This window comes from Sturnira hondurensis, unplaced genomic scaffold (genome assembly GCF_014824575.4).
Source record: "Sturnira hondurensis isolate 20B ecotype Veracruz unplaced genomic scaffold, ASM1482457v3 Scaffold0007406, whole genome shotgun sequence".
Taxonomy (NCBI): domain Eukaryota; kingdom Metazoa; phylum Chordata; class Mammalia; order Chiroptera; family Phyllostomidae; genus Sturnira; species Sturnira hondurensis.
Window position 1 is genome coordinate 3017893 of NW_028080037.1, and position 20872 is coordinate 3038764.

General features: G+C 49.1%; 1 protein-coding gene across 1 annotated transcript in view; it reads left to right on the forward strand.

The window, feature by feature from the left end:
- Window positions 1-20872, forward strand: part of MPHOSPH9 (M-phase phosphoprotein 9) — a 43383-nt gene that overhangs the window by 543 nt on the left and 21968 nt on the right. The window contains exons 2-11 of the mRNA XM_037051944.1: window positions 1842-2101; window positions 4710-4863; window positions 9355-9444; window positions 9648-10171; window positions 10708-10852; window positions 13860-13950; window positions 15336-15439; window positions 17457-17582; window positions 17737-18194; window positions 18553-18708. Coding sequence (XP_036907839.1) covers window positions 4807-4863; window positions 9355-9444; window positions 9648-10171; window positions 10708-10852; window positions 13860-13950; window positions 15336-15439; window positions 17457-17582; window positions 17737-18194; window positions 18553-18708 — 1751 coding nt within the window. The 5' untranslated portion in view covers window positions 1842-2101; window positions 4710-4806. The remainder of the gene's footprint in view (window positions 1-1841; window positions 2102-4709; window positions 4864-9354; window positions 9445-9647; window positions 10172-10707; window positions 10853-13859; window positions 13951-15335; window positions 15440-17456; window positions 17583-17736; window positions 18195-18552; window positions 18709-20872) is intronic.

Genomic DNA, 20872 nt, shown 5'->3' on the forward strand with positions numbered 1-20872 from the left:
TGAGCGTGGCAATGCCAGGATCTGGCCTCCAAACCTCTGAAATCGGCTCTTCCTTCCCCAGCAGCCTCCCAGCAAAGCAAAGCTGCACGCTAACTTGGAGAGCAGCAGCCGAGCCCGACCAGCCGTTGCCTTTTCCCCCAGCTCCTTTTGTTTTTTAACTAGTGGGAAGTGGGACCAAAAGTGTCATATTTTGTTGCCATGAGCTATAAAAATGTGTCTGTGCTTCTACTTACCTCCATGAAGTTTTCTTTAAAAGTTTTTTTCGCATCGTATATTGATAGGGGTTTCCCCATCCCTTCAAGCACCACCCCCCCAGAGAGACCTCACTGCGTTTAAAGTGGTTTTCCGCCTGGATCCCCTGCATCCGGATGATCTCAGCTGGGAAAGAAGAGATGGGTGACGGGTTCTCGTCCCTAGAGAGCTTTTGTTTTTCTGGTAGAAGAGCAAGGTGACTTGAAGCCAGGAATTTTCGTTGCCAAGTTGGAAGGTGCAGCCCCCGACGTTTTCAATACCCCATTTGTCGTGGGCGATGGGCTGAAGCCGCTGGGGAGGAACCCATTGAGTTAGGTCCGGTTACCCTTGGCTCTCACACCTGTCCCCGAGGGCCGTGGGTCCTTATGAGATAATGGTTTCAGAGTCGTGCTGTGTAAAACTAGGCCCTAGCAAGTGGGGACCTGGAGGAACCAGAATAGTAGATAATTTTTTCTCTTATTTCATTCCCTGAACTTCCCATTTTGTAAGCATCGTAGGTTTCCTTTTTCTGTTGCTTTAAAAAAATTTTTTTTGTAATACATGAATTTTCTAAGAAGGGGGTGTATTGTTAAAGCCAAAATGCCTGTGTATGCCTAGTGGCAATTCAGTTTTTGTGGATCTGGCAAATAGTTTTTAAAGAAGTAACGTGTGCACCCAGTACAAAAGACTGCAGTGCAAATGCACTTCTTCCGCTACCGCCTCCTGGGGGGGGGGGGGACCATGGTTAACAGCTTAACTGTCCGTGTTTTCTTTCTTTCTTTTTAAAGATTTTATTTATCTTTAGAGGGGCAGGGAAGGAGAGAGGAAGAGACATATCAATGTATGGTGGCTTCTCGTGCGTCCCCTGCCGGGAACTGGCCTGCAACCCTGGCATGTGCCCTGACTGGGAATCGAACCTCCATCCTTTGGTTTGCAGGCCCACACTCAATCCACTGAGCTACACCAGCCAGGGCTTTAACGGGCTGTTTTCAATTCCAAATTAGATTCTAAGTAGTTCCCCTTCGACTGTTCACTGTATAAACCAACAGGCAAGAATTAATTAAACGGACAAGGCCTGTGGGTATTCCAAAGGTTACTTGGTAACACTGTGTCTAGAACCTTGATTATTAAACACATACAATTCTGTAATATTACCTGGAAAAGATGCTGTTTTGCAAACCACCTTATTGTAGATTTTAAAATTGAGATCTTGTTCACATAACATTCATTCTCTTATACGACTCGTTGGTTTTTAGTGTATTTGCAGAGTTGTGCAACCATCACCACTGTCTGATTCCGGAACTTTTCACATTGTAGCGTGTTGATCCACATTGTCGCACGCCTCCGCACTTCATTTCATTCTTCCTTTTTTGTTAGCCCTTCATTCCTTTTTTTGGCTGAAAAAGGTCCCTTTATATGGCTTCACCACATGTGCTCACCAGCCATCAGTTGAAGGACATTCGGGGTGTTTCTGCACGTTGGCCACCAGGAATGCTGCTGCTCTCCTTACTGTAGCTTCTGTAATGAGGTCAAGGCCTCCAAAGTCATGACAAGATATTTGCCAGGTGTATTGGCTTTTTAGTATACCTTTTTCCCCCATTCATTTTCAGACTCTTGGAAGCTTAGGACATTTCACAGTTCTGAATGTTGGCAACTGAAAATGCTGGTAGACGATGAAGCCTCTGAAGATGACGCGGATTCAGTTTCTTCAAACGGTGAAAGAAGCTACACTTTCAAATAAGAGCATAACAATTTCTGTACGCTGTGGAAGATTTTGACTTAGTGAATCCCTTATAAAAAATTTCATCTTCTGTAGGATTTGATATAAAAATTCTCCCTACTCTCTTGGACTGAACTTAAATACTAATAGGTAAGGATGGGATAAGTAGGTTTTTAAAAAAACTGTATTAACAAGTCAGTATAAATTGATTTGCATGGATTACCAATTTATTCACATAGTGTCATAGTTACTGATTTATATTAAAAACAAACAAACAAACAAAATAAACAACCGTAATCAGGAACTGTGGAGGGACAGGTAAGAAGAGTTTAAGCCCTCCCAGGTTTTTTATTTCTGCCAGAGGTGTGTGCTTTCGCAGGGGATTATTGTGAAAAAGGACTTGTTTTGCCAACTGTACTGTTCTTACACTTTTTTTGTTTTCAGCAGATTACAAGAGTATTTTAAAAACTTAGTTGCCTAAATGTTGTTTCTGCATTTTTAAGTTAACAAGACAAATAATGTTTACTGTTGCAGAACTAGCTCACCAGTCTGAAAAGTAGCAATTAAAGTTGAATGCCAGAAAGTAAACAAAAAGCAAAAAAACAGACTAAGTTGAAAAGTGGATGCTGTCAAACAGTGCATTTTTTAAAAAGATTTTATTTATTTATTTTTAACGTGAGGGGAAGGAGGGGAGAAAGAGAAACATCAGTGTGTGGTTGCCTCTCACGTGGCCCCACTGGGCACCTGGCCTGCGACCCAGGTATGTGCCCTGACTGGGAATCGAACCAGCAACTCTTTGGTTCACAGGCTGGTGCTCAGTCCACTGAGCCACACCAGCTAGGGCCATTTCTTTTTAAACTGTAACACGTTTGGTTTGTTTTTAATCAGAGCTTGTTTGTTCTGATTTTGTACATAGTGTGACAAGATTGATTATTTAGTTTCTAAATTTACAGCAGCTTAAAAACAGCAGAGAGACAGGTTCTATTCGAGGAAGTCAGCTGTGAAAAACAGGCACAATAAAATGCAACAGCGGTCCGGGGCCCACTGGTAAAGGGGCAGGTGCCTCTGCACACAGTAGGTCTTGAAGAAATCACGCTAAGTGAGGTCAGCCCGCCAGTGAAAGACAAATACCATCTGATCTCACCCCAGGAGGACTGTCCGAACAAAGTTAGCTAATGAACAAAATAGAACCACAGGCGTGGAAACGTGGAACAGACTGACAGTGATGGGGGGCAGGTAGTGGTGGAAAGGGGGAGGGGCTCGACAAAGCACGAGTGAATGCCCCACAGACTCGGACCATAGTGTGGGAATTGACTGGGGGAGCGGGGGGGGGGGGGGTGAGGGCAAAGGGGGGAAGGCTGGAGAGCACCGTCCTCTTCCCCAGGACCTCAGGAGCCTGTTCCTCCCCCANCGCGCGTGGAAACGTGGAACAGACTGACAGTGATGGGGGGGGGCAGGTAGTGGTGGAAAGGGGGAGGGGCTCGACAAAGCACGCGTGAATGCCCCACAGACTCGGACCATAGTGTGGGAATTGACTGGGGAAGCGGCGGGGGGGATGAGGGCAAAGGGGGGAAATCGGGACAACTGTAATAGAATAACAATAAACTAAGAAAAAGGAATGGTGTATTATAAATTTCTTTAAAAACTTGTTCATTCTCTGCCTTCCTCAAGGAAAATATATAAATACATAAAATACGAACATATATAAAATAAAAGGAGGAGGGGTAAATTAAAGGTGGGGGAACAGGTGTGGGAAATGGCCCAGGAGGGATGTCTGCGGAGGTCACCTGGACCCCCTTGCAGAAAGTCGCTGTTTTGCTTCCTGTGCTGCTGGGTGGGCCCTTGGAAGCCCGTTGCTAGGAGAAAACCCTTTTAGAACCTAGCGTTCGCTGGGAGGAACCTAAGTGTTCCTTTCTAACGAAAATTGTAACAGAACTTGCCCAACTTTTCCCTGCAGTTAAATTGGCCAAACTTAAACTCAAATAATATTAACCTCTTCTGGGCAACATATCTTGCCCTTCTTTGCCTTGAATTTTTATTGATATTTTCCTGGATCCTAATTCTGTGTTGCTGTTATTCTCATTAGTGTCCACTCTCTTACAAATTCTTTGTGAAACAGAGTATCAGTAAAGAAATAAACATGGAATTTAAATAAATTTTAATGTCCTTGATTATGCTTCTTGTGCTTTTATAAAAAAGTTCCCCTGGAAAGAATCAGTGGTGTTTTACACACTGAATAGGCCCAATTTGTCCTGGATATTTGCTTCTAATTTGCTTGGCACAACTTTTATTCCAGGGTGTGGGGAGATAAGCATCAGCTTATCACAGCCAATTAGAGGATCCCATTAACAGGACTGGCCGTCTTTCTGGGCAGCGGGGAGAGGATCTCCCCGGCCATAAAGAGCTGCCCTGACAGCGCAGTAAATAATCCCGGCGGTAATTCAGATCCCCACCCTCTAGGTGTTTCTTATTACTTAGCAGAAACTTTTATTTTCTGTTGGTACTTCCGAGTGGTCTCTCACTATTGAAAAAGGCCCTTCTGTTGTGTTCTTGAAAAAAATTAAAAGCTGCCTGTCTTTTTACTGCTATTTTTCTTTTGTGGACAAACTCTCGGGATCAGATTTTCAACAAACGAGGTGCCATTAAGACGGATTAAATGTCCGTGGTTTTGTACTGCTCTGCTAAATCTCGAACTGCTGAATTATTCAACTCGTTGGTAGAATGAAGAAAACCATTTGAATTATTTATGTTCCAACAGAAGTAGTCCCCACCTTAGTACAAATGGGGTGTCCTCCTTCTCAGGGAAAACCGGACCGTCTGGAACTCCAGGGAGCGCCGCAGCCCTGACGCCTTTCATGCCGGAGCTCCGGGACAGTGGGGAGACCGCCTCGGGCCCGTGGGAAAGCTGTGAGGTAGCGTGTTCCTCTGGTGTGGTTTGGGGTTGTAAACTAGCTGTGAGCGTGGCTTTCCTAAACTACTAAACTCTGAATGACTAGGAATTTATATCCTGCAGAGCATGACCCTGAGTCTATTGCTAAGGTGACCAAGTGTTTAATTGGGTGATGATACTGGATGAATGTGAGAACAGTGATCAAAGTATGTCTTAACGATACCTTAGTGGTTAGATATACTAAGTTATATTGTACGTATGAACTAAAATGTCTTTGTTCGGAGACATTGAGAGTTACTAATGCTATCATGGATCCTGATGTTTTAAGTAACCAATCCGGGATTGTCATCATTTTGAGAAACTTAAATTAGAGCATTCAAAGGACTTTTATAAGTTAAGGCTTCTACACTGAGTCACATTGAGTTTTCAGGGCAGTGGTCCGTAGGTTAAATTGTGATATAAAAACTTAGTTAAGAGAATCTTTTGTTTATATATATTTTGCTTCATGGAATGATGCCCAAGATAGACTTTTCCAAGGCTAGATTTGGTAATGCTTAATAGAAATGTATAAAACATTATTATTCAAGTCTTTAGAGTATAGGATATTTTGTTTTAAATGCTAATCATACTTTTAGAATCCTAATTTTTTAATTATTTACTTTTAGAGAGAGATAGGAAGGGAGAAAGAGGAAAACAGGGACTTGTTCCACTTACTCATGCATTCATCGGGTGGTTCTTGAATGTGCCCTTACCAGGGATCGAACCTGCAGCCTTGACGTATTGGGATGACATGCTCACCAACTGAGCTACTCAGCCTGGGCTAGAACAATAATTTGTGTTATTTTCTTCATGTTTAGTAAAGATTGAGTACTTAATTTTTGTAATGCAGGCATGTAGTTGATTATTCAGTAAAGAGTTCTTAAAATATTTTTTACTTTGACAGAATATGAAATATTCTTTTTGCCACTTCAGTAACATTTCTCATTTGTTTTGTGTGTTTTGTAGGATTTTTGTTGGCTACAAAAGCAAAAGCCTCTGATGGAACATTTAGTGTAGGGTTTCAGAAAGAGGCTGAGGGCTAAGGATTGTTCTGCCGCTGGCGCGGGGCTGATCTCCGTTGTCACAACACGAGACCGTGGCGGAGAGCCCCGCAGACGGCCGGACCTTCCCGCAGACGGCCAGACCCGGCCTGTTCTTTTTGTGGAAGCTCGTCTCCTGCAGTCCTTTGATGGGTCGCTGCTTAACTCGGGAGGTTATTTTGGGAAGGAATCTTTAACACATTTACATAGAAATATTGTACTTTCATATAGTCTTCTAAGTACTTGCTAATATTTCTGTGATTCTGAGACTTTTTTTCCCAGTTTCACATTTGTTAGAAATTTTCCAAGCAAGGAGGGCAGGACTGAGGGTGGGTGGGGTGGGGGGAAGTGGTGGTGGGGAAATGGGGACAACTGCATTTGAACAACAATTAAAAATGATGAAAATTTTTTAAAGCACATCATTAATTTGTTTTAATTAGTTAATCATGTTAACTAGCATTGCTGGTAATATATAACAGTGATGCTGTCTATCATTTATTGTCTGTCTGCTGGGCATTCTAGCGGCCACTTTTTGGCAGTGGCATGCACCTTTATTAGAGCCAAAGCCTTCTTTTTATAACAGTTTAAAAAGTAACATGAACAGCCCTAGCCAGGACCTCAGTTGGTTAGAGCACCACCCTAATACATCGAGGCGGCGGCTGATCCCGGTCAGGGCGTGTGCGGGAATCACCCAGTGAACTCGTAGACGGGTGCAGCGGCAGATCCGGTTTCTCTGTCCCTTCATCTGTCTGTCTGTCTCTCTCTCTCAGCCTCTCTCTCTCTCCTTCGCTCCCTTCCTTTCTCTCTCTAAAATCAATGAAAAATAAAATAATATGAACAAAGCATCCTGAAATGTACAAATAATATAACCTGCCTACACCTACTTAAAAGAAACCATAGTGTCCAAACTGCTAGAAAGGCAGGGCGAAAGGGGTTTATAATAAGATCCTGTGTGTTGCAACAGATGAAGATTCGGGCCCATCGCCGTTAGAAGGCAGCCTGGCGTCCACCCCTGTGCGGCCTCGGCCTGAGGCAGCTGCTCCGAACAGGCCAGCATGGCCCAGTCGCACCAGTGACCCCAGACTGCGGTCGGTGACAGGATTTCTGAAAAGGAGACCATTTTCTAATACGGCAGTGAAACAAACTGAGTCCTAGTAGGTGCGTTCCTGGACAACTTGGTGATTTATAACTGCAAAACATAATGACTTTTATAGTAAAAAATGGGCACAATCCTTCATGGTGGGGCTGTCCTGTGATTCGCATCTCTGGGCCCCGCCCACTAACACTAGTAGCGACTCCCGGCTTTGTGGAGGCCTTGACCTCACCAGTGTCCACAATGCCGTTTCCCCCTGACACCACCGCTTTATGGGCATCCTGCTTAGATCTGAATCTGATCCTCAGCCCTCTCTGAGCAAGTCATTCCCGATAAGTCAGGAAACTGAGGCACAGAGGAGTTAGACTTACTTGTTCAGGACCACACAGGCCGAGGGGAGCGCTGGGAGTCGGACCCAGGGGGTCAGGTAGGCCCAGTGGGGTTTTCAGGCTAGTGGGCCCCTGTGGGCCCCCATTCTGGCCATCGGCACCCAGAGACCACCTGCAGGAGGACGCCAGCCAGGTGCTTGTTTCCTCCGACCGAGCGGGAGAGGCAGGTGGTAGTAATTATTTTAGCTTGAAATGACTAATAACCCCTTTCAGTAGTTAAGTGACTAGTGTTATTCACTGCATGTATAATGTTCTTAAATTAGTTTATTTAAAATTAAAATATTAATGATAAAATCTGCCTAGGAAGAAGAAATTCTGCACTAATTTATATCCTGAGTAAGCTCTATTCATCTGTATCCTAAGTAAGAAAATGATAATAAGGGTGTGATTAATATTAAGTGCTTCACATAATCTTTTTGTTATGTCAGTTGTTATTGTCATTATTGTAATTTAGTTTCATGTGAATAGTAACTGTATCGGGTTAAAAATAACCCCTAATGTGTTGCTTGGGTTTCATGTAGCTTAATAAGAAAACTGTTGCTTACTTCTGTTCCTTTGGATTCCTGTAAGAGTTTATATTACAGGCAAGTCAAGACCATAAGGAACACAGTTTGATCTAGCCTACCTTGTCTCGGAGTTAGCTGATTTCGAATTCACACTTCCTGTTGGTCCCTTCGTCGTTTCTTCTGAGGGTTTGCTTTTCCAGTGCAGAGGTCCCCCTTCACCCAAACCCTGTTGCACAGGTTTCAGCCTGGCTCTGCTCCATTGGGCGCTGTGGGTGGCTTTGCCCTGCGCGTGCAGGGCCAGGAGAAGTCCGGCTGCACGCTTGCTCACCTTGCTGTGTTCTGGAGCGCCGCAGCCTGAGTGGGGCAGGCATGGGGTCGAGAAGTTAACACTGAGCAGAGGCGCCCCTTCCTGATGGTGGTCAGTGCTGTGGGGGAGTGAGCAGGGTGATGGGGATAGAGGAGCTCTGAGCACGGTGAGGGAAAGCCAGCGTATTGGGGGCTGGGAGGAGAGTTTTCCAGGTAGCAGCCGGCAAGAACAGAGCTTTTGGGGCAGGAGACAGCTGGGCATGTTCGGGGGACAGACAGAAGCCAGTGAGTTTGGTGTGTATTGAGCAAGGGAAAGAGCCCTGGGGGGAAGCTGGGAGGCGTGTCTGAGCCAGGCCATGTGGGCCCTGCAAGGGAGGACAGGAGAGAAGGTACCTGCAGCCCAGCAGGGCCAGGGTCCACGTCAGCTCCTGGTTGGCACTGCGAATTACTGCCCTGGGCCTGTTACTTAAAGCACGTTGGCCTAGGGGCCAGCTCAGACTGTGGGGACACCGTGCCCGTTTCCTGCCTCGCCCGGCTCAGTCTCACTGCTGGACCACCAGCTGCCCCTGGGAGCGGGAAGGGCGGGAGAGACGGGGGGGGGGGGTTCCGGTGGCTCGGGGGTCTTCAGTCGTTTTCTCGTCCCTTTTCCAGCTGTCGTGCTTTGAAACATACCAGTATCTGACTTTTAAAGGGGTTTTTCCTTTAAGAAAGATAAGTTAGGGGTTAAAATCTTATAATACCAGGCTATTTCTTGTTGTAAGATGTGGGATTCTTTTTTTGGTATAAGTTAGTGTTTAAGAAAATCATTGGCAGTTACAAGGAAAGGAAGAGGAACACGTAAAATATACAAGATGCCCTGCCTGCCCTTGGTTGTTCTGAAAGGACAGCAGAGGACACCAGACACAGGCCATTGGAGAGGTGGGGCCGGCCCAGACCTCCACCGCCACCCCCGAGAAAGGGTGCCCAAGCCCGTGTCCTGGTATTTTTGCATTAAATGTGGTTTTGTGGCTCTTTAACTCAGCTTACAAATTTTACATGAGAAATACACTTTTTAAAAAAGCCCTCTCCCACTGCAGGGATTTTTCTGTGAAATATTAGATTAAAAGTGATTTTTCACTAAAATATTGTATCATTTAATAGGCCAGGTGGTTACAGCTCTTCAGTTTGGTGGAAAAACAGTGCCAAGAACAGATAGCAGCCCAGCAGGAGCAGTTCCACAGCCAAGTTCAAGTAAGTCGTCGTTTGCACCGAGTTGGGGTTTGCAGGAACCGTGGGAACTTGACACCAGTCGTGTTCACCCGCCAAAGAAAGAGAGCGGACGCGTTATCCCAGGGTGACAGCGTGCTTTTGGACACTGTTTTCGTAACATTTGGGTATGAAAATGTGATGTTTAATATACTTCCTTACCTAAACCTGTGATTTTTTATTTTCAGCGGATACGGGAGGAGATAAGAAATTTAGTCAAGTTACAGAGCAGTGGTGCTTCGTGGGCTTCCTGTGACGGGAGGTCTTTAAACCAGCAGACACCTTCAGAGAGGCAGATGGGTTTTTTTTCTGAAAACAGTGACAGAAATGAATCTGTTCTCAGTTACCCGAAGTCGGAAGAGCCTGAGATGCAGCAAGAAACACCCACGCCGCACCCGGACTGCAGTGTGGACAGCAGCTCGGTGAGCAGTGGCTATGGGACCTGCTGTGTCTCGGAGTTAAACGCCCGCAGATCAAAGGGCCCCCCAGAGTTCATGGAGCCCGGGGAGGCCTCTGCTGGGCAGCGCGGGGCACCCGCTGAGCGGGCCTCATCCCCCGCGGACGGTGCGAGAAACCAGCGTTTCTACATACATGCTCCCCAAGAGTTCGGTGCCTCCTTAAAGGAAGATATTTCCATTTTTCCTGGTGAATTTGAACACAGTTTCCTTGGTGAAAGTAAGATTTCAGAAGTCTACTGTGGGAAAACAAATAGGTGAGTAGAATTTCTGCATCATTTGAAGGGAGTTTGACTTGTTTATTACACTTAGAATCTAGTAAATAAAGCTCCTTTTAGTTGGACTGTGGTAGAAGGAGAGTGTTTGAACACTTATCAGTGTTACCGAAGTCTCTGAGTTAGTGCCTGTGGGAACCGAAACACGCAGAGCACGTCAGATGCCAATGACGCCGCCCTCTCCCGTCTGCAGCGTCAGAAGACGGCTAACTGCTCGGGGGCCTTCCCAGAGCAGCGTGCCCCCCATTTCCTGGTCACTGTGCACTTGCTGAGCATGGCGGGGTGGGACCGGGTCACACAGACTGCCACAGACTGTGTGGATTGTCAGTCACCATTAGCCTTTCCCTTCCCTCTGCCTTTGGTGACGGTGACGAGAAGCTGGAAAGGACGTTCGGGGGGGCCCACAAGCGTCCCCCCTCCTTTGCTGTTAGGAAACAGCTCCAGGCTCTTTCTGCAGCTTAGGACCTGCGCACGCTCAGTGTGGCGCGTGAGGGGTGACCTCAGCTCACTCTCCCCAGCAGCAAAGCTGTAACGTCATGGGCACAGAAGCTGAAGCAGAGCCACCTGAAGGGAGCACGTGCAGGAGAGGGATGTCCCAAGTCCTCGCAAGGGACCGAGCAGACCCAGACAGCACCCGTGGAGCAAGTGGGTGCCTTGGAGAAAGTAAGTGACGAGCAATTGGCCGGCCCCGCCCCCGCCGCCGCCTCCGTTCTGCGGGGTGTGAGCCTGCTGGTTGGCACCACTGCCCAGGCCTTTTCTTTTGCTGGCGGAAAGGGGTGGGGACCGCAATCTGCTCTGAGTGCTGGTTCTTTCCCAGAAATCAGAACTAAGGAGGGATAACATACCAGAAAAAAAAATAAAGTGTTTCATAAAGGCCTTAATTCTTTTTCCACTGCAAATGTCCACATTTAACCCGAGAGTAATTGATGTAATTTTTAAAAAGGTCAAGCAATTTGTCCCACTACTCAGTTGTAAGAGGCAGTACTGAATGTGTGAAGGCTCTAAGACGCCTTTATATAAAAATGTTGAAGTTTGGGCAACTGAATTTACAATGTAGTCCAGATTGGAAGAGATTCAGTGTTTAACTTCTCTGGGGGCCTTTTGCTAATACAGTAACTGCTTTCATTAAAGAGTTAAAGATACTAAGTTTTAAACATCTCTAGAGCCCTTCTGGCCTAGGTCATAGAAGAATGTTGTTTGGTATAGTACATTGAAGTTGGAAAATCGGGTTTCTTTACACACTGGCTGTGTCTTGAGGAGCTGATACAGCCTTTCCATCATCCGATGAAACAGGCGACCGAATATGAGCCCCAAGAAGACAGTTGCTCGGCCGTCGTAAGGCCGTTTGTTCCTCTTTTCTTTCAACACGTTGCCTTTCTTCACCCCAGACACCCAGACTCCCTGACACCACCAGTCCCTGAGCCTCGGCGTGTGTTGGGAGGGGCTGCGGGGAGGGGCTGCGGGGGAGCTGTGCCCCTGGCCTGTGTGCCGCCCGGCACTGTGCCCTTGTTTGGTATGAGAGTGTGACGGTGCCCGGAGGTGGGGCGACAGTGGTTGTTTTCAGTGCAGGGGGCGGGTGGGGAGGGATGCTGTTCCTGGACACATTGGTCCTTCCCCTCTGTTTTCCCCTTACCTCAGTCTCAGCGGGTGGAGACCCCCTCTTCTGTGAGTTTGGGTTGGTGGTAGGAACTGGGCGGAGCCACAGGCTGTCTCCTGCGTCTTCTGTCACTGTAGTTCGGTATTGTTCCTTGGAGCCCAGTGGTTTCCAAACTTCGCTGCACACTGGACACCCGAGGAGCTTAAAGATCTACCTGTGACCCCAGGTGGTCAGCCCTCGGTGGTGCAGGTGTGAGCTGTGAGCAGGAGGTGGGTTGTCCCGGTGTCAAAGCTTGCGGACCACTGGCCTGGCCTGATTGTCCTGGTCCACTGGGCGGTGGGGGATCAGAGCCGCAGCAGCTGGGTTGCCCCGGGAGGCCTGCCTGGGCCCGCACAGAGGGGCGGTCCCCTCCAGTGCTCCTTTTCTTTGAGCGTCTCCTGGTCCACAGCTGAAATGCATTCTTACCTGCGTAATTCTGAATCAAATTCTGTGGGTTCACAGAAGTTGGAACTTTCCTTTTTATTTTGTCTTTCTTTCCTTCCATTGTTTTTTCTAGGTTCAGTCTAGACCAGGGGATCCTTTCCTTTTTTTAAAAGATTTTATTTACTTTTTTTAGAGAGAGGGTGAGGGATGGAGAAAGAGGGGGGAGAAACATCAGTGTGTGGCTGCCTCTCACACGCCCCCTACTGGGGATCTGTCCTGCAACCCAGGCATGTGCCCTGACCCGGAATCGAACTGCGACCCTTTGGTTCTCAGGCTGGCACTCAATCCACTGAGCTACACCAGCCAGGGATAGACCAGGAGATGCTTATGCTCAGAATTCTCTCGGGGTCTGAGATTTGTTCTGGTACTTGGTAGTTTGTTTAGGGCACTAGCTGCTCTGAGGCACCTCTTGAAACCGAGTAATGTTTACATAGGGATTTCCCGAAGCCCCAATCTTTGTTGCTTTGGTCTGGGACAGCTGGTGTGTCCCACACCCTGCTGGGTTTTCAGGTGAAGGGCAGGCTGAGTCAGCACCACGGGAAGGGCCTTCCGAGTTGCCCCACGCTTTCAGTTCTCACAGCCGGGCCTGCTCGCTGCAGCTGCCCCTCATTTGCCAAGGGGAGCAGGGCACAGGAGGCAGCATGTCGTGCCAGCCCCCTGCCCACTGTGGGCACTGCCCGCAGCCACTCTGAGCCAGAATCGGAAGAGGACAGCAGTTCCCTGGGCAGTTTTCACTTAGTTGGTGCCAGTGCCCTGGTCCTGGCCTTACAAGGACTGAGATGGACAGGAATTGGAACGGGCGGGCCTTTTAGTTGAGGCGGAAAATGGCCCAGGAGTTTCTCACTGAGGAAGAAGGGCTGTGCGGTGCCTCAGGAGGCCGAGGGGAGGCGCCCCTTCCTCCTCGGCAGGTGGAGAGTCGTCTCTTCGGGGGCTGTCACCTCTGCCCTGCCACGGACAGGCTTCCATAGGCGCTGACTGTCTGATGGTGGGGAACTGAGAAATCTCCCGCCACCGTGGTCCCCTCACAGCCCCCCCCCCAGAGCACGGGTTCCATGTGGGTGCCAGGGCCTCCAGCAGAGAGCCTGGCTCAGAGCCCCCCGTCAGACTGGGTGGTGAGCATCTGGGCCTCTCCGGGTCCCGTCACCAGCCGTTCGAACGCACGAGGCAGTCCGCCGTTTGACACACATGTTAGTCATTGCTTGTGGTTTTCAGAGTCGACCTGATTTATTGCAGCTTGAATGGTCAAATGAGTCAGTACAGCTCTTACATCAATTTTATACCAAAGACTTGACTTCCAGGCACCTCAGATTTCGTGTGGAAGTGGGTGGCAAATTATAACTACATTTCCATTCCAGGCTCATTGAATAATACCTGCTCCCAGCGTTTTACTTCTAGCTCCGCAGAAGACCTGAGTACACTTTGTAGACTGTGTAGTAAAAGAGAATGGTTCACTACTGATGCCAGCCGTTTGGTGTTCTGGTAACAAGAGGGCCAGCCAGGTCCTCTGTGCCCGAACCTCTGGTAGGTCTTGCCCTGGGTCTGTCCCCGGGGTGCTCCGCTGTCGCTCACAGCTGTCCCTGTCGTTTGCAGTTGGAGCTCGCTGCTGCCACACAGCCCCGTGCGTTTTACCTCCGTGAGCCAGATGGATGTCCGGGCTCTTGGATGTCGGAGGCAGGAACAGGTACGGGCACTTACACTCTTAGAAAGTGTTTGTTTATGTATTTTTAACCAACCACATTTCCCGGTGGGTGAGGGTCGTGTGCAGTGAGCTAGGTGGCTCCTGTCAGTGCCCCACATGCCACCCCTCTGGTTGCCGGGCCTCCTTCCTGGTGTCCCCGGGGCTGTAAACACCAATGATGTGCTTCCACGGCTATTTCAGACAGCCCAGAATCCTCTCAGCGGTGCCTCAAAATGACTGAAGAGGTGCAGGCCCTCTGTGGGCCGTTCTCCACTCTCTGTGCACCTCAGTCTCCTGGGGGTTTCACATTGTGACTCCTTTGCCACACCCTCCACCCACTTCGTCAGATGGATTAGCTGTGCCTTCCGAAAACTGCCCAACCCCAACCCCCTTTGCTCCGACTCCCTACCTTAGAGCCCGTCCATCTGTCCCACCCGCTCCTTTGTACTGATGAGCCAGGGCACGTGACCTCTCTGCCCCTGACCCCGGTTCCGCTTCCCTTAGAGTTCGGGCCAGTCCTTACGGGGACCGGTGAGGACCTCACTCTGCTGCTCCCTCCCCATCTCTGCTCAGCTGGGGGCTGCTTGCTCACTCGCCAGAGGGGGTCTCATTCAGGGCTGTCCAACCCGTGGCTGGACACAGAATCAGAAATTTACTTAAAGCCTTTTCTTTTGTTCATTAGTTTTTGCTAGTGTTTGTGTAAGTAATGTGTGGCCCACAGACACCAAAAGGTTGGACGCCCCTGTTAGGGCTTTTGCCTTGGCTGCTTCCTGCACGCGGACTGTGCCACCCTGTATGGGAAGGCCTCAGAGGCCTCACAGATGGCTCCCATGGCCAGCTCTTTCTTAATTGTGACCCTTGCCATGAGGCCCCCGGACCCCCTGTTCAAAGAGAGCACCTGCCGCCCCCCCCCGCACCCCCTTTGGGTTTTTCCTTGACTCTGATTTTAAATGTGCCCTCCAGGGGCTCCCCACTCTCTAACTCTCTGTACGAAGTGTGGGATTTTCTCATTGTCGGTCACAGTCTCCCCGTCGCCCCCCGCCCCAGCCTGGCACAGTAAATGCTCCCTAAAGATTTCAATTGCTGTATTTTTCCATTGTTTCCTGTGAATCTGTACTATTCCTAAAGAAGTCGTTGTCTTTAAAATGTTTTACATTACGCTAGTTGATCTTGATGTGTGGCATCGCATTTTTAAAGTATCTGGGTCGTGAAGTTGGGACTCCTACAGGGTAGGCGTTCACAGGAGCCTTTCCGTGCAGACGCTCCTTACTCTGCGCCGACAGGCAGCACGCGTTCCTCCTGTAGTCGTCCTCTGCAGGCAGGTGAGTTGTGCTGGGAGCCTGCTGGTTCTCTTTCCTCACTCCTTCCCCTCCGTGTGCCGCTCGCAGGCCTGACGCACTGGGAGCTGCAGAAGGTAGACCTGCCCCACTCTGTGCCTGCGGCTGCAGCCCCGCCCACAGCCCCGCCCTCCTCCGGAGTGTCTGCCGGCCAGGTAAGCCAGGTGACTGAAACTGCGAGGGGTGTGTTTGCATTAACCACATGTGGGTAGTTTTCAGTTTCCGGTAGAGAAACGAGCATGGGCTGTCACTCGTGGTCACCTGCTCCCAGATTCTGTCCCTGCGTGGTCTTAGGGAAGAGGCTACAGAACAAATGGGGTTGGACATGCCCATGCGTGCTCTGTGCGGTGGAAGGAGGTGGTCCGTCCGGCTGTTCTAGGTGCAGTAGGAGGTCCCCAGACACACACCTCTGCCCCTGCTCTCGGACCTGCTGGTCTTTCCACCCTTCACTCCTCCCACTGCTCCGTTCGTATTCGGATTCTGAGCAATTCAGTTGGCGGAATTTTCTTTCAGTGAGAAAAGTCAGTATTTTATTTGAGCAAAGAAACAAAACTTTCCAGTACACCAAAGTTGAGATGCACACCTCACGCCTGTGTTTTGATCAGGTGATGGGCGAAGAGTAGGGTTGGGGAAGGGAGAGACTGTGAGCCCCAGGGACAGGCATAGACAGATGCCAGCAGACTCCCAAATGTCAGAGGCCAGAGCGGGTCAGAAACCAGCATGTCCCCCCTCGGGGAGGGAGCCAGAAGAGAGGCAGACAAACCCAGGGAGAAAGGAAGGGTGGGGGCGTGAGACTGGGCGGGGCTGGAGGGCAACAGTGGGGCTCCCCGTGTGTTGCTTCCCCCGAGACCTCAGTCACGAGTCCTATGTTTGTGGCCCTAAGGAGCCAACAGACTTACAACTTCCTGTTTCATAGGCTATGGAGAAAAAAACATACCTGTGAGACGGGTACGGTGCTTTCTTATCACTTAGGATTTCTGTTTTTTTCTATAGACAGAGCTTGAAATTAAACAGATTTTTACCGCAGAAGCCTTACATAGTAATATGTGAACAGGAAAACGTAGGTGAAGTAAATTGGTGAGAACGTCCTCGCCTGCAGAGGCTTGCCCTCCTCCCTGCTCTACAGCGTTGCTCTCTGGTCTCCACACTCCCTCTTCTTGGGTGACCTGGCATTTCTAGGAAAAGCACAGAAGGCCTTGGTGCTGGGCCTTGCCCGGCTTAGTGGTTCTGTGGGGCCAGCCTGCCTTCGACTCCCAGGACAGGGTGGCGGGGCGGGGGCACTGCTGCCCAGCGTGTCTGAGTCGCTGTCCCTTCGACAGCAGGTGTCGGGTTCTGGTGGAGTTCTGGGACACTCGCGTGGCCGGTTTCGGCGGCTTTGGTCGTTACTTATGAGCGGGCGGTGGCAGTTACGTCACACTGCCCCTTGACTGGAAGTGGGCGTGAGGCGCCATTCATGACAAGAGGCCTCCTTTCGGAGATGCGAAGATATGAACAGAAAAGAAGTCACCAGCACGGTGGCAGTGGCGGCTTGTGCCCACTCCTGTGAGCCCTGGATAGAGCGACTCCAGCCCCGTCACCCAGGCCCCGGGCAGGGGCTCTCGCCCCGGGGAGAGCTCCCACCTCGAAATGATTTAAGCCCAAGTTTGAATACTTGGAGCGTGGACCACTTCGCAGTGTTCTCTGCGCCTCGAAGCCCTGGTGTCAGGCCACCGAAGCACTTGGTCCTCGTCCGTCAGCTCCCATCGGGATGTGACTGCATGGCGAAGGGACTCCACCTCTGACGGCTGCGCCCTGAGTCGCAGGGAATGACTGGGGAGAAGGGCTCTTGCCCGGCCTCACCCCTCCCCTCCGAAGTCTGCTCCTGTCTCGGAACCAGGTTCTCACTGCGAGTAGGGGCTGCCTGGGGTTCTCTCTGCGGGGTATTCTGCCGCCGACGGCTTCGGGTCTAGGGACCCTGTACCGGTCCTCGTTGTCGGCTGTGAGGCCTTTTCATCGTGAGGGAGACTCGTTCTAAGAGGTTTTGACCTGCAAACCTTTATTTTAAATCTGACACCCAGAGTCTCAGTTTATTTTAAAACTTAAAAAAATCTCTTTATGGTGTTGATCTGAATACCAGTAAACTTTTTCATCATTGATAATACCATTTAAGTAATTTTGTTCCGTATCTTTAAGTTTAACACCAGTAATGAGATGAAGCCACCGTCACTGAAGGACATTTATCATAGAAAGCAAAGGGAAGACAAGCAGTTACCCGAGAGGGATCTCACCTCTGCTTCCAACCCCAACCGGCCGCCGGAGGTAAAGTTGTCGACACCCTGCCAGTGCCAATGCGCGCGGCTTCCTGACTCTGACTGTCCTGTGGCTCTGTTCTCCCCAGGGACCTCGGCCTGCCCACCTCAGCTCCCTGAGAGCCGAGGGGGAACCTCACTGTCTGTCGCCTGTCTCATTCCAGGTCCTGACTCTAGATCCGACGTTACACCTGAGGCCACGCCAGCAGGTTTCAGCGGTTCGGCCGCCAGGCTTTCTGAGTGCTCTCGATGACAGGCTGTCCTTCTCCCCAGACTCTGTCCTGGAACCCCTGTCTGGTCACTCGGACATAGACTCCTTTTCACAAGCAAGTAATGTCCCTTGTCAGCTGTCTGGCTTCCCGAAACCCCCTTCCCGGGCCAGAGTTTCACCCGTGGACTCATGGAAGAACCCTGCATTCCCAAATGAAAGCAGGGCCAGCTCCACGCTTCCCTCAGTTTATACTGTCACTAGTAATGACACCTCGGTCAACACTGTGGAAGAAGACAGCACTGTCATGGTAACTGCAGCCTCAATCAGTCGGTCCCAGCTTCCAGGTACAGCCAACAGTGTCCCAGAATGCATTTCATTGACTTCCCTGGAAGATCCTGTGATATTGTCTAAGTATGTATTTCAGTGGATGGCTTGTAATATTAATAGATTTTCTATGGTGTCTGCTTAAATGATGAAAATGATTTTTACTGAACTTCAGTAATGTATAAAATCTTAAGATTAGCAATAGCTAATAGTTAAAGAAATAGCAGTTTTAAGGTAGACCTAAAAGTTACATAATCCATGTGTTTTTCACTTTAGTAGTCGTCAACTTGTATATTAACCTATTCATATTTTCCGCGTATATCAAGGAAGAAGGCTGCAGAGGCTGCGTTTTTGCTCGGGAGAATGACTGTGTTCTTGGCTTCTCTTTCAGGAGAGAGAACGAGGAGGGCTTGCCTCACACATTTCTCTTTGCTCCCGCCAACAGCATTAGGCAGAACCTGAAGGAAAAGCATGCCCGACACATAGCAGATCTTCGAGCTTATTATGAATCAGAAATACATAGCTTGAAACAGAAATTGGAGGCAAAAGAGATTTCTGCAGTTGAAGATTGGAGGAAAACGAATCAAATTCTCATAGACAGGTAAAATTTTAAATGTAATAATAGTTTTAAATATAGTTTGACTGTGGCTCAGTGTGTTGAGTGTTACCCTACAAACTGAAAGATTGCTGGTTCGATTCCCAGTCAGGGCACATACTTGGGTTGCCGGCCAGGTCCCCAGCTGGGGGCATGTGAGAGGCAACCTGTTTGTGTTTCTCACCCTCTCTTTCTCCTTCCCTTTTCCTCGAAAAGAAAAAAAATAGAATCTTTAAAAATAAATATGTCATTTAACTATTAGGGTTCTCTTTCCCAAAATATAATATATTTGGATGATAAAACACTTTGAAAGCATGTGCTTCAGACTTGAAAATTTTAACCCCAAAACATGCTTGCCTGCATAATTATGTTTACCTTTTATAGAACCAGCCTTTTATAGACACAGCACAGCCAACACCAGGACAGTCACCTCCCGTGGGCAGAATGTGCCAGAACAGTTGAGCCGACTTTATGTAGAGGAATGTCGCTTCCAGGAGGGTTAGTGCTACACATGGGTCCCTAATGAGAAGTCGATGACTAATGTCCTGGGGTGGCTCTCAACCATTTTTTTGTACCTAAAGGCTCCTGAATCCTTGGAAGCAATTATCCTGTTAAAAAAAAACGACCATAGGAACACAGGAACACGGGGAAGAGTGGCCCTGCATTAGGGATAGCCTTACACCTATTTTAGAGAGAACGACTGACAAAATCAGACGCTTCAGTTAGTACAATCCCACCACTGCAACACACTTTACAATTAGACAGGAATTAGACTGCAAACTGTTCCAGTCTAGAGGACAGCAGAGACTTCTCACCTGGGGCAAAACAGACGACGCCCCTTGAAAGCAGTTCAGGAGGGAACCGCCGTCTTCTGGTCCAGCAAACAGCTGGCACAGCAGAATGCCGGGGAAAGGAGCCTGCACTGCAGAAGCTCGCCGGTGCCCTGCTGGTGGACTTGCCGTCTTCTCCCTCCTGAACGCCCACAACTTGCACTCTGCTGTTGGTGGTGGGAGCAGGGGTGCAATGGTAGAGAGAGGGAATTTGAAAAAGAGCCTGAAAAAAATCTAGGCCTAAGTTTTGTGTGTTTGGTTTTAGGTCTAAGTTTTCTAGGCCAAAAAAAAAAAGATAGGCTAGAAGTTTTTATTTTTTTGCTTCAGAAGGCAGACACGACCACAGGTACTTCCTGTTGATAAACACAAGTTTGAAAGACGCTCATCAGTAGACCTTGCTAGGTTAAAGAGAGGGTGCCAAAGAGGGCGCTTTCAACTGGTTTTTGGCACCAGTTCAATGCCATTTTGGGGTGTGGTGAAAAAAGAAACTATTTAGTACAAGTAGCCTAACAGTATTACAGCACGACTGTGAAATCTGGCCCCAAGAAGTCTCAGTTAGTGTTTCACTTTCACTCAGAGAACAGTAGTCTCCCGTAGAAAGTACTCCCCAACATAGAGAAGACCTGGCTTATATAGACAGAGGTCTCCGCCCCTGGTCCCTGATTGGTCTGTTCTCATGCAAATGAGGGTGCTGAGTTTTCACAGTTTGGCCCAGAGAGACTGTCCTGATTGGTCAGAGTAGAGCGGCTCTTATTGGTTAGGGCTGCACAGCTCCAATTGGATGGGGAGAGCCCCAGTCCCATTGGTTGAAGTACGCTCCAGGAGTTCGGTGTAAAGAGCCTGCTCAGCTGGCAGATGTACAGGGCAGGCTTCTCAGCAAAGTGCCGTTTGTGTGGGAGGCTCTTGTCCGGAAATGGCTACTAGGCTGTTTTGTTTTTGTTTTTAATTTGAGCGCAGTTAGCCGCCAGGAGCGCTTGTTGGTAGCCCCAGCGTTCACAGCGCCTAGTAGCTGATGGCTAGTGAAAACACTTTTATGACTGGGAGGTGCACATAAAGCAGTGAGAGCGGAGGGGAGGCCGTTGCAAGTCAGGGTTTTAGGCCACGGCAATACCGGAGGGTGCCGGAGCAAATGTGACGGTCGTAGGTTGGCGACGGCGCGGCATGGCTTTCCAGCGCTGCCCCTGGAGGGATGTGATCTGGCTCACAGCCTAGAGCCGTGCGTGCCAAGGCCGGCAGAGTCAGAACCAGAAGCTGTGGGCACGCAGTCTGCAGATTCGATTCACCGAAGACGAACCCCAGTAATGTCCGCATGCACGGCGTTTTTTTTTCAAATTTAGAGT